At 40.8% G+C, this 11554-nt stretch overlaps 1 protein-coding gene across 4 annotated transcripts; it reads left to right on the top strand.

Moving 5' to 3' along the window:
• The first annotated feature begins 3313 nt into the window (after positions 1-3313).
• Positions 3314-11074, top strand: LOC148008638 (amino acid transporter AVT6B-like). 4 transcript variants are annotated; one of them, XM_087674138.1, is made up of 7 exons: positions 3519-3695; positions 3752-3959; positions 4455-5727; positions 5963-6118; positions 9547-9753; positions 9846-10311; positions 10495-11074. In XM_087674138.1, exons 3-7 carry the CDS (start codon positions 5301-5303, stop codon positions 10610-10612), a joined length of 1374 nt encoding a protein of 457 aa, XP_087530264.1. In that variant the 5' UTR covers positions 3519-3695; positions 3752-3959; positions 4455-5300; the 3' UTR covers positions 10613-11074. The 4 variants fall into 4 exon arrangements, with proteins under 4 accessions (XP_087530262.1, XP_087530264.1, XP_087530265.1 ...); XM_087674136.1 differs by lacking the exons at positions 3519-3695; positions 3752-3959 and adding an exon at positions 3314-3466; XM_087674139.1 differs by lacking the exons at positions 3519-3695; positions 3752-3959 and adding an exon at positions 4018-4151.
• The last annotated feature ends 480 nt before the right edge of the window (positions 11075-11554 follow it).

Below are 11554 nucleotides of genomic sequence, written 5' to 3'. Positions count from 1 at the left end.
TGAAATCGAGGATTTTTAGTTTCAATTGGATTGGAACATTTGGAAAAGAAAACCTTTAGACTTTTGAAAAGGCCCTTTGAATTTAAGTATAAGTTAAGCCAACTTATATTTTGATTAAAAACATTTGAAATTTTTCGAAGAACCACTAAACTTTCAAATGAAGGATTCTTTGTACTCCAATTCAAATGTTTGTGATGAACATTACATGTGCCTCTAAAGTGTCTAATGGGACACTAACTCTCCTTGCACCAAATGGGTCAGCTCCAAATGGTTTCTTAGGGGAGAATCTTCATGTGAATCTAGTAGCTTATTGAATCTTTATGGGTTTACACATCATCTTCTCAAGTTCCACACTTCTATTTAAAAATGAAAATGTATCTCTAAAGCAACATGTCATGTCTCTTGATAAACCTTTTCCTTTGTCTTGTATATTGAGAAATTCAAACAATATTAGGTTCCCATAACGTGCAAAGTTTATGCTATCAATTTGAGATGAACAAGTTGAAGTATATACATTTGACTCTAGTTGTCTTCTCACACTAAGTTCTCTTAAGAAGGTTCCTTTTGTGAAGGTCGAAAAGCTTCAATCTTCCAAATTATGCATAAATTTCAAAGTTGGTGGTCTTCAATGCTTTGTGGAGTGAATCAAAAGTGGGTATTAAGTAATCATCATGCAAGAAATTAAAGAGTAAAAATAGTTAAAGGCACGTTTGCTTATGATTGAGGTTTGATAAAAATATCTTCTAGGAAGTGTAACATTACAACTCTACATATATATTTTTGAGAAGTAATGTAGCTTCCATTGAGTGCAAGTTTTTTGTATTTCCCGAGAACCACCTTAGAGTCTTTTGCATAAGTGCTAGAATGGGTAACTTAATTTCACCCAAACCTAGTACTTCAATGGTCATATGCATAAGACAGACAATGAGTTTGGACACTTTCATCAAACTTTCATTTGTTATTAGCTTCTCTAAGGTTGTTAGTAAAACAATCATATTCATCTATTTGTTAGCACATCCTAAACACTTATATACCCTTGCTTTTCTAAGGGTTTACCAATGTGATTGGGGGTTAAAGATAACCTTGCTCACCTTAGTACTTTCCCATGTGTTTGCTTGCAAGTGGGGTTAATGTACCTCCATTCCCCACTCATACTCAGTGCAAAACATCTCATGTTTCATCAACCAAGACTATTTTAATCATTTGTACAGGAAATATAAACATACACCCCCTCTCTTGTTGGTGCTCCCTCCTCTCTCTCTCTCTCTCTCTCTCTCTCTCTCTCTCTCTCTCTCTCTCTCTCTCTCTCTCTACACACACACACACACACACACACACACACACACACACACACACACACACACACACACACACACACACACACACACACACACACACACACACACACACACACACACACACACACACACACACACAGATAGAGTAAATCAATGCATACAAAGAGAAAGAGTTTCAACCATTTTATCAAACTTTCATATATTATTGGATTCCTTAAGATCGTCAGTAGAATAAATACATCTATTTGATTGCACCTCTAAAATCCTAACCCTGCTCCCTTAGCACTCTCCTTATGCTTGCATGCAAGTGGGATTCATGTATCTCCAAACTCCCCACTCATACCGAGTGTAACACAACTTGTGTTTGATAAACAAAGCCTATTTTAACCATTTTTTCTATCAACAAAAAAAAGAGTGCATTTTGTCCCTAAATTTCATAATTCACTCAACACTAATAAGGAGCGATGTGGATGCCTAGAGTTGAAGCTTGAAACTATTGGTTGGGATGCCCTAGGGTAAACATGCCACTAAATGAGCATCTCCAAATAAGAAGGATATAGCACCCCCAATCTTTTACTTGATTTATCCATACTTATGGGGACAATTTGCCCTATTTTAGACATGATTCTTGTCAATGTGTCACATCTAAGTTTGATGTGAAGTGCCACTTGATTGGGAGTGTATGACTTTGGTATTGGTTTATGAGGGATCTCAATGTTTTCATCAAATTTTGAACATTTTAAATGGATAGATTTTCTAGCCATTGAAATAGCCATATGATTTCAGAAAATAAATTTCATTCTCTCAATGCAAGGCTTGAGGGTGGAAAGTGTAAGAATTACATAGCATAGTAGATAGAATGTGAGTAAAGAGTAGAAAATCCATAGCAAATATGAGAAGAACATAAACTGCTTTAATTTCAAACAAACTGATACAAAGATGGCTTTGTCCACCCACGCACTTCCATTGTAAAGCTTAGATGGTCATCTAGATAGATGATAGATGAAGAGCTTAATGCTAGTTGGAAGAACTCTGATTGGATGAAAGATGGATTGATGATGGCTCTGGAGAGGTCTTTCTTTTATAGCTTGAAAAGGTCATCTAGTCACCTTGTCTATTATGAACCTTCCCTACTAGTAGGCTAGAGAACATTCCCTCTACCATCAAGACATCATAACTACTATATCTAATCCAAAGGCTAGATCCACAAATGTCACCTTTTAACCATTTGGTCACATAGACCTCATCTGACATACAAGTCAAGACCCAACCAATATTTGGACTCACACATGGCTTCTCCTCATAATAGAGGCCTTGCAACTTAGAGCACCATGGATCATTGGTGGTAGCATATGGGGATGGGGCATTTAACATATCTAATAGAAAGGTAAAAAGGTCACCCATCATGCCGTTGATGTCTTTACTTTAAACTTTGAGGTAAGTTTACCTAGACTTTGATGATACTGTGAATATTTTGCCACTCTTATATATGTAGTTGTTCGCATTACTGGTCATGAAAGATCAAGGTTTGAAGAAAATTTAGAAATAACTTTTAAAATTTAAAGCAATAAGGTCTATCACTTTGAGATCTACAAAAAATTTTGGTTACAAAATTGGAAGATACATGTGATTTGCTTCAAAAATTCATCGAAAATATTGGGTTGAAGGTTTTTGTATTTGTTACCAGAAATGTTTTTCATGAACACTGGTCCACATTTAGGGAAAGTAAACATTTAAAGGAATGTTTTCCATGCAGCCTAGATGGTTGGTTCTGGCGTGTGTCTGGGTGTAGGTTTGTGGTTCAATATCGGGTTAGGTGGCTTTGGGGGAGGAAGTTTTAGGGACGCATAAAGTTACTACTTGCAAAGGGTGAAAGACAGAACACCTTTGAGGGGCGAGTTTACACCAGGGCTAGAAACCAAGACAAGATTATTATTGTTGTAATGCTCCATTAAGGGCAGGATTATGAAAAACCTTAATGTGATTGCGTGTAGGGCAGCTTTACACTGAGGAAAGAATTAAGACAGGAATAATTGAAGCTGGAATTAATGTAATAAAGAGTGGGAATGGCGCCATGCGACCTCGCGGCCGTCTTCTGCCACCATCGCCATCGCCGACTTCTCTCTCTCTCTCTCTCAAGCTTATCTCCTGTGCAAGAACACAAACAGGTATGTCGCTCTCTCTCTTTACGGAGGTGCGGAAACACGTGATCGCAAGAAGCAGCATTGCTCGAGTGCTGCTCATAATCATGTCCCAGCGCCATCGCCATCTGCCTTCCTTCCAGATTGTTTCTTCCTGACGCGAATCATCAGCTTCAGCACGCGAATTGTCATTGAACCTTGAAACGAAAAGCTGACAGATGCGTAAAATAGAGTAAAGAAAAAGCGACATTAACAGGTCGATTGTTAAAGCATAGTATGTGAGGAAGTATAAAGAAAAAGCGACATTAACAGGTCGATTGTTAAAGCATAGTATGTGAGGAAGTACAAAGCCGGACGGAAGTATGAGACGGGGCCGACGGGCAGCGTCCGAAAGCTGATCTCTTGTTTTGTTTCTGCTGTTGAGTTTCTTTGTCTGTTGTTCATCGTCAATCAAAGAGAGTTGTATCGCAGGACGTCAACGTAGGGCCATTGAAAGTCTACGGCTTTTCGAGAACTTTGCGTACGGGATGCTTGCATTCCACAGAGAGAGAGAGAGAGAGAGAGAGAGAGTGTGTGTGTGTGTGTGTGTGTGTGTGGCCAGAAGGTCCTTTGTAAGCAAGCATTTCTATTCAGTAATTCAAAATTCTTCTGACTCTGAGAGAGAGAGAGAGAGAGAGAGAGAGAGAGAGAGAAGAAGAAGAAGAAGAAGAAGGTACTTTGACTGCTTCCGCCACAGATTGTTGTAATTCGTAAACAGAATGTGTTTCAACTCTCCTATCATCTATCGTAGAATCTAGCAGAAAGAAGCACTTTGTAAATTCTTGTTCAAATTTATCTGGTATCAGTCTTTGCAGATCTCGATTCTCTAGTTTTATCTTCTCTCGCCTTCTGGCATCGGCATTCGGGCTTCTTTTCTTTTTCTTGTGTGTTTCTCTTGTTTGTTAGCTGTCTGTGAGATTGTCATTTGTCATGCGCCTAACTAGGTGTCTCACTTTCCCTTCTTTTCTTTCTACAGAAAAGCGTGCTTACCTGTGGTGCGGAGCGTTTGAGAGAGAAGAGACTAGAGAGAGAAGAAGGAAGAAAGAACCCCGCGATCTGCAAAAGTTGGCCGACCAAATTTGGCCTTTCAAATTTCAATCTTTTAGTCCTCACTCATTCGCCGCGGCCTATATAAACTAACTGTTTTGAATCTTCTCGCGGATTCCGCCTTTCCTCCGTCGCTTTTGCATGATGCTGCAAATATCAATCGGCATTTGCGCTTACACAATTTCTTCCGAGTTGCTGCACTGTGAATGCGAAACCTGAGCTGCTTTCCCCCGTGGCCGAAGCTTTGCTTGTAATTGTACAAAGGTCTCTCGGATTATTCCTGCGCTGTTACGAACCGTGCCATCAGGATTGATCCGATATCTGTCACAAGCAGCTGTCAGTGCTTATTGCTACCAAAAGTGTGCAACGAGGTGATAACGGTGTACACAGATCAATTTTGCCAAGCTTTGCGTGAACACAGACAGGTTGCCTCGCAGAGATTTCCTTGTACGTGAGAAGAGATCCTCTGCCTTAACATAGTCTTGGCTTTTATTGGTTTATGTACTGTCAAGAAGGCCCACACAAGAACAAGAACAACCTATTGGATACGCATTTGCTGGAGGCTGGTGCATTGTGAACAGGAGAGCAAAGAATCTTGGGATTGTGGCAGGAAATATAGCAGGTTTTTTGAATCCCGGAAAAGAAAGAAGGGTCTGGTCACCCCGAAATTGCGTTTTTGATTGAAGACTCGCATAGCGCATCATCGACACGTTGTATCGCTGTTTATAAATCAGCCAATCAGGAAGTAAATACAGCAAGAACCAGAATTGCAGCAATGGCGTCAAGTATCCTACCGATCGTGGCCCCAGGCAAGGTCAGCAAGTACTCAAATTCAGCGCAATCTGCCCCTCTGCTTTCATTCAAAGACCAAGAGGAAGGCCAGCAAAACGATGGATACAAGTCTGCATCCTTCTCGAGCGCGGTCTTCAGCCTATCCACGAGCATCGTTGGAGCAGGCATCATGGGTTTACCAGCCACCATGAAAACCATCGGGCTGATCCCAGGTCTCCTTCTGACAATTTTTGTGGGGTTTCTAACCAATGCCTCCATCGAATTCATGCTGCGATATTCGACTGCAAGCAAGTCAACCTCGTATGCAGGGGTCATGGCAGATTCCTTTGGCCGGATCGGTAGGGTCATCCTGCAAATCTGCGTTGTAATCAACAACTTTGGCCTTTTGGTTGTCTATCTGATTATAATCGGTATGCTCTCTGCTGAAATATCTGAGATTACATTTTCATTGTCGTCGCTAAACTGCGTTAGAAGCGGAATATGTGGTCGGGTGTCGCTGTAGCTTTCTGTTTTGTAAGCTTTTCTTTCTTTTCTTGTTCTTTTTTAATTTAGATCCATATTTTATTATTCTTCCTCTCCTGCTTTTCTGTGAGATGAACTTTTGTAATGACCTACTTTAATTTTCTCTTGTGGTTGTTTTTGCAGCTGACGTGTTGGCTGGCTCAACAACATCCTCTGTTCATCACACTGGTGTCCTGGAAGAATGGGCAGGTGGTGAAACCTGGTGGAATGGCAGGAGTGTTGTCATGTTGTTAACAACAGTGTTTGTTTTAGTCCCTTTGGTGTCTTTTCGTCACGTGGGTATGCTTTTTATCCATGCTTTTGTTTGTCTGTTTGGGGTTCCTCTTTTAAGTTGTTCCATGGTCTACTCTTAATAGATCTTCATTTTGTTTGTGGGAAATTTTCATAGTTCTGGGTTTCTTGAAAACAAATTTAATTACTCAGCATAAGTGAGGACAAGTGCCTCTTGAGACCTTTAAGGTGAAACCCGATTATAGTCATGTAGCATCCACTCCTCATTGCTAGTTGTGCATAGAAGACATTCTTGAAAATGGGTTTGCTGTCCTGTTCTGTTGGATAGGAACTGATGTTAAGCTCCATCTGTGCACAAGCCGTGTAGTATTATGGTCTATGGAACTTTAATCAGGTGACTGGAAAACAGTCAAAAATATGACTGTAGAAAGGAGGATGACATTGTTTGGAGAGGTTGAGAAACATGCTGGGAATATGTGTGGTGGTGTCTGTTACATATCTTCATAAGGTGATAGTTGGATTGCAAACATTTTGGTTGTAAGCTCAAACCTCAAACAGCTCTCAGTGATTCAGTGGTGAATTGAGGCAGAGGAGAGTTACACCCACTGCAAACACTGTAGGAATCATAGGTGAACCATTCCCAATAAAGGGGAGTGTCTTGAGACTCTACCTATGGTGGTCAAGGGTGTGGCTCATCCATAACGGGTTCAAGGCCATTGAAAAAATGTTGAAGTTGGTTTTCCAACACTAGACGGAATCTCAGTCTACATTGCTACAAAAATTGAAATAATCTGCCCCAAAACACTCTTTTTACCATTTTTGTTTAGTTTGAAGCAGGCTGGCACAAGAGAGAATGTTTTATTGGTTGACTTAGGCCCTCATAATTCTTTCATCAGTTTTCAGTTTCACAGGCCAGCAGGCCACCAACCTTATCTAAAGCTAAATGAGCATTCAAACGTTTCCCATTGGATGTTTCACATTTTGAGTGCTTCTTCAGATGCTGGTTAGTGAATTTCAGATTCAGGCATTGGCAAACATGACATTGCTGGATGTATAAAATGTTGAAAGAATCAAATATCTGATTTAACACACTGCCTTTTAGTTTATGACCAACATCCTGAAAAATCATGTAGCTGACCTAGGATGCAGTTTTTAATATGCTGATGAAGTGTAGAAGCAGAAATGAGTGGATATAAATTCTGTGCTATTTCTTTGACTCTGGTTTATATGAGTTCTTGTTTTTGGAGCATCTGTAAGTGTCTGGGGTCTGAACGTAGAAATAAGATTGGTGAATACGAGGATTTTTGAATATGAGAGAAATCCTTGATGAACTGGAACTCTATCTGGGTCTAATAGCCTGTATGGTGTTGCTACATCCGAGGTACAAAAAGATTCCACATAACTAATGAAGGCATGCGGTCGTAAAATGAACTTTCAAATATTACCAATTCATTGATGGTGCTGAACACTAAGCCCAATTTGAACCTAGGTTCAGATGAAATTGGGTGCCTAAGCACCAAAAACAGATGGTTTCATGTGCTCTAGCACTTGCTGTTACTCTTAATTCATCATTGGGAGTGGTGCTAGAGGGCCCTTTTAAGGACAACTATGTGGGGGAACTCTAAGGAGAACATGTACAGAATGCTAATTATAGGTACTAGAGAAAAACAATTCATTTGTAGCAGAAGGTTGGGGACAAGTGGATGTGCTAGGATTAAGGGAACAAAGTAGGCATGTGCAAAATTATCTTCCTTCATTAGATGATTTTGGTGGTAGAAGGGTGTGAAGATACGCTAAGGTTTGTAGAGAAAGCACTCTGAGAGTCTATGAACACAACTAAAACATGGTGAACCTAGACAAGATTACAAAAGAAAATGAATGCTGGATGAATGGTTGCTAAATGAATGAATGAATGAAGGGAGCTCAAGGAGCAAAGGCCGTTCATAGTCACTCTCTCTGGTGGGAGTGGACTGAGGGATAGTTACAAAATATCTGGTTCAAGGCAATTGATATTATTCAGTCATTTCTTCTCAGGGTGTCAACATAAATACAGGATTAGATTCTCAACTTACAGTCTGCCCTTCCCAAAGCCCATTTTGTGGGGATTGTTCTCTGCACGCTACCTCTAGAGTTTGATGGTGTGGCTAATGCCTTATGAGCTCAGACACTCAAGAGGCTTCTTTGCATTTGCAAGGGAGGTTACCATCTCAGCTTGGCGACAAGTAGGGATGCTTTTGTTGCTTCAAAGAGGGGTGACAAGCAACAGAAGAAGAAAAGTTAGTGCTACTATTGCAGTCAGAAGGGGCATCTTTTAAAGGATTTCAAGAAACTAGTGACACAACTTAAGGAGGAGGAGAAGAAGAAGGGTAAGGACTCCTTTGATTCAAACTTTGCAACAGTGAAGGCTGCATGGGCCTCTTTAGCTTTCTAGCCTTGGTGGTGTTGTCATTCCTCATACTCTTTAGTGCCAAAGAGGGAGTGTGAGAGGGGGTGGTGGTAGGGCATCCGAGTCTCATCCATATGCAGATGTGGTGGACCTTGAGTGCGGCATTCCATAATATCAACTAAGTTTAGCATATTCAAATGCAGAGCTGGTTTGCCTTTTAGGTTCATGACGGGATGTTTGATAGAGAGCGATCTTTGCTTCTAGTTTGTTCTCACATGAGGGGACACTTAAGTGGTCTGGCCAAAGGTGGGGAATCCATGGTCATCATGTGCTTTAGACATCAAGCGCTAAAAGCATTCAATGTAGATAACAAGGATGAGTGTTCATAGGTGCCTATGTTAATGAAGGAATATTAAGCAATGGAGAGGAGCAGATCTAGAATCAGATCGCATAATGTTAGAGACAAAGGGCAAATTGTCTATTGTTAAGAGTGCCTCCTTTCAGGGCAAATATAAATATAAGGAGCCCATTTAAAGAGCCAAGCTGGCAGCCCACATCTCACTGAAGTACTGACACTCCACTTAGCTTTCCACTTCTAAGGGCTTCTTTTTCCATCATTTAGAGCAAGTTCACATGCTCTTGTCGATGCCTAGCATCTTGTTCTTGTTTCTCATGCTTTTGGGCCATTACAGTTACGTGTATGAGACCATAATATATATAACAGAGATGTGGAGCTACCATTGACGTTATGCTTGATCTCCTTTGGGGCTGTCCTGGTTTCTGGTCACAATGACTATATATGATACCCAGGTGATAATGATGCTCTTTCTGTATACAGGTAATAAAAACCATGCGATGCACATACGAAAGCTCATCTAAGCATCACTGCATGCCCATAAAAAGTGAACCTGGAGTGATCAAGCTTATTATTATGTCTATTTGCAAAGGCATGTTTCAATTTTGTCAGCCCACATATTGCTGTTGGCAAGCTATGTCATTTCGAGAGTAAAATGCTTTATCTTTGACAGTGGGTTAGTTTATGGCCATTTTTTCTCGTTTATAGAACACAAAGGTTGTTTGTTCTATGCAGATTCATTGAAGATAAGTTCAGCAATATCAGTTGCCCTGGCTATCTTATTTGTTATCATTACAGCAGCAATTACTGTCTATAAGTTGGCTGCCGGATCTATCAGTATGCCAAATTTATTTCCACAGATAGGCAGTGATGCGTCAAGTATTTTGAACTTATTTTCTGTGGTGCCAGTAGTGGTGACGGCATTCATTTGTCATCATACAGGTAAGGTTCCAGCAGCATAGTCTGTACACATGGTGTAAACAGTGGCCGGGTTCTTTATGAACTCTGTACTGATGCCTATTCTTCTCTTACAGTGCACCCTATATTGAATGAGCTGGAATCATCCGCACATCCTCAAACTGTGATTCAGGCATCACTTGGCTTTTGCACGGCTATATACGTGGCCACAAGTGTGTTTGGTTATCTTCTATTTGGGGATGACACACTAAGTGATGTATTGTCCAACTTCGATGTTGATCTCGGCATTCCTTACAGCACTCTATTTTCAGATACTGTTCGTGTGGGCTATGCTCTTCATCTTATGCTAGTGTTTCCAGTGCTGCACTTTTCACTCCGTCTTAACCTCGATGGGTTGATGTTCCCAAGGGCTGGTCCACTTTCACTTGATACACGAAGATTTTTCTTCCTGACGGCATGCCTCATTGTCACATCATTCCTTGGCGCTTCCTTCGTTCCAGATATCTGGGATGCCTTTCAAGTCACAGGATCCACTTCAGCAGTCTGCCTGGGCTTTGTTTTCCCTGGAGCTCTGGTCTTAAGGTAACTCGGGTTTTTTAATGTTAAAGCAAAGGTTGGTTGTACAAATGTCACTAAGGTACTAAAAATTTGTACATTTTGTGCAATAGGAGGAAAACTAGTCTTACAAACATTTGGGCAATAGTGCAAAATTCTCTCTTTCGGCTTCAACTATTATTGTTAACATCCCGAGTGTCATGCATGCAGGGATGTACATCACATTGCGAGCAAGAGAGAGAGGTGGACAGCAGGATTCATGGTGATGTTGGCAGCTGGAGCAAGTTGTATAGCTTTGTCTGGAGATATCTACGACCTATTTGACTGAGATTAGACCCAGTTCCCAGCTTGGCTTTACTGGTCTCTGTCTTCACAGTGAGCTGTAGATATCAAATGATCATGTTTTATAGACCTCCGCCATTTGTATTCATCTCAGCAATTGTCAAGTCAGAACATAAACGCATGTTACTCATATATTTTCAGCTTCAGGAGCGATCAAGATTGCCTGATAACTCCTGCTTTTAATGCGTGAACGGCATAATGCATGCCATGTACGCACACATAGAGTTGTGTTAAACGTCATTGTGATTTGCATCATTAAGAGATTCTTTTCATTCACGGCCGTGCAGGACAAGTACATTTGTCATTCTGTCAAAAGAGAAAATGCTCTTTCCAAAAACCATCAGCTGTAGTCTTAAGGGAGCTGCCAATCCCTTGAGAGTCTTGTAAGAATTCTGACATTTTTGTAAGGTTTCAAGGCTAAATAAAATTGTGATTGAGGACTACCTTTTGTTGGTTAATGGATGCACTTTGAGTCTTCAGTAAAACCTTCCTGGTAGAGTTCAGTTTGAGCAGTAACAGTAAGAGTTTAATGAAGCTGATATACTTAGCAAGAAGTTTGATATGGAAGAGGGTGATCTGCATGTGAGTGTGCATGAAAATGTGATGGAGTGGGTTAGAGAAACCTTCTACAGGTCGATGTGGTTCTCTGTCCGGCACAATGCCCAGGGCGTGCATCCATTGCTTCCACCTCTGTGGTTAGTTCTCAGGCATGGCTCATGGTGCTGGTGCTGAAGTCATCGTGGCCAGCAGACCTGTGCAAGCAGCATGTACTGCTAAGTTGAGGGATATCACTTGGACTTCTGCTGTAGGCTACTGTGTTAATCTGGTTTTATTCAGCTGTGAAACAACCCTGTCTATCAGTAATTGACTTGCAAACTGCTCCAGATCCAGCAGAATATAACACTTGTGAATGAAACAAGCATTTTCA

The sequence above is a fragment of the Lygodium microphyllum genome, unplaced genomic scaffold, assembly GCF_053477565.2.
Source record: "Lygodium microphyllum isolate KBCC unplaced genomic scaffold, Lygodium_microphyllum_v1.1.10 scaffold_104, whole genome shotgun sequence".
Classification (NCBI taxonomy): domain Eukaryota; kingdom Viridiplantae; phylum Streptophyta; class Polypodiopsida; order Schizaeales; family Lygodiaceae; genus Lygodium; species Lygodium microphyllum.
This window is presented reverse-complemented; position numbering and strand designations above follow the sequence as displayed.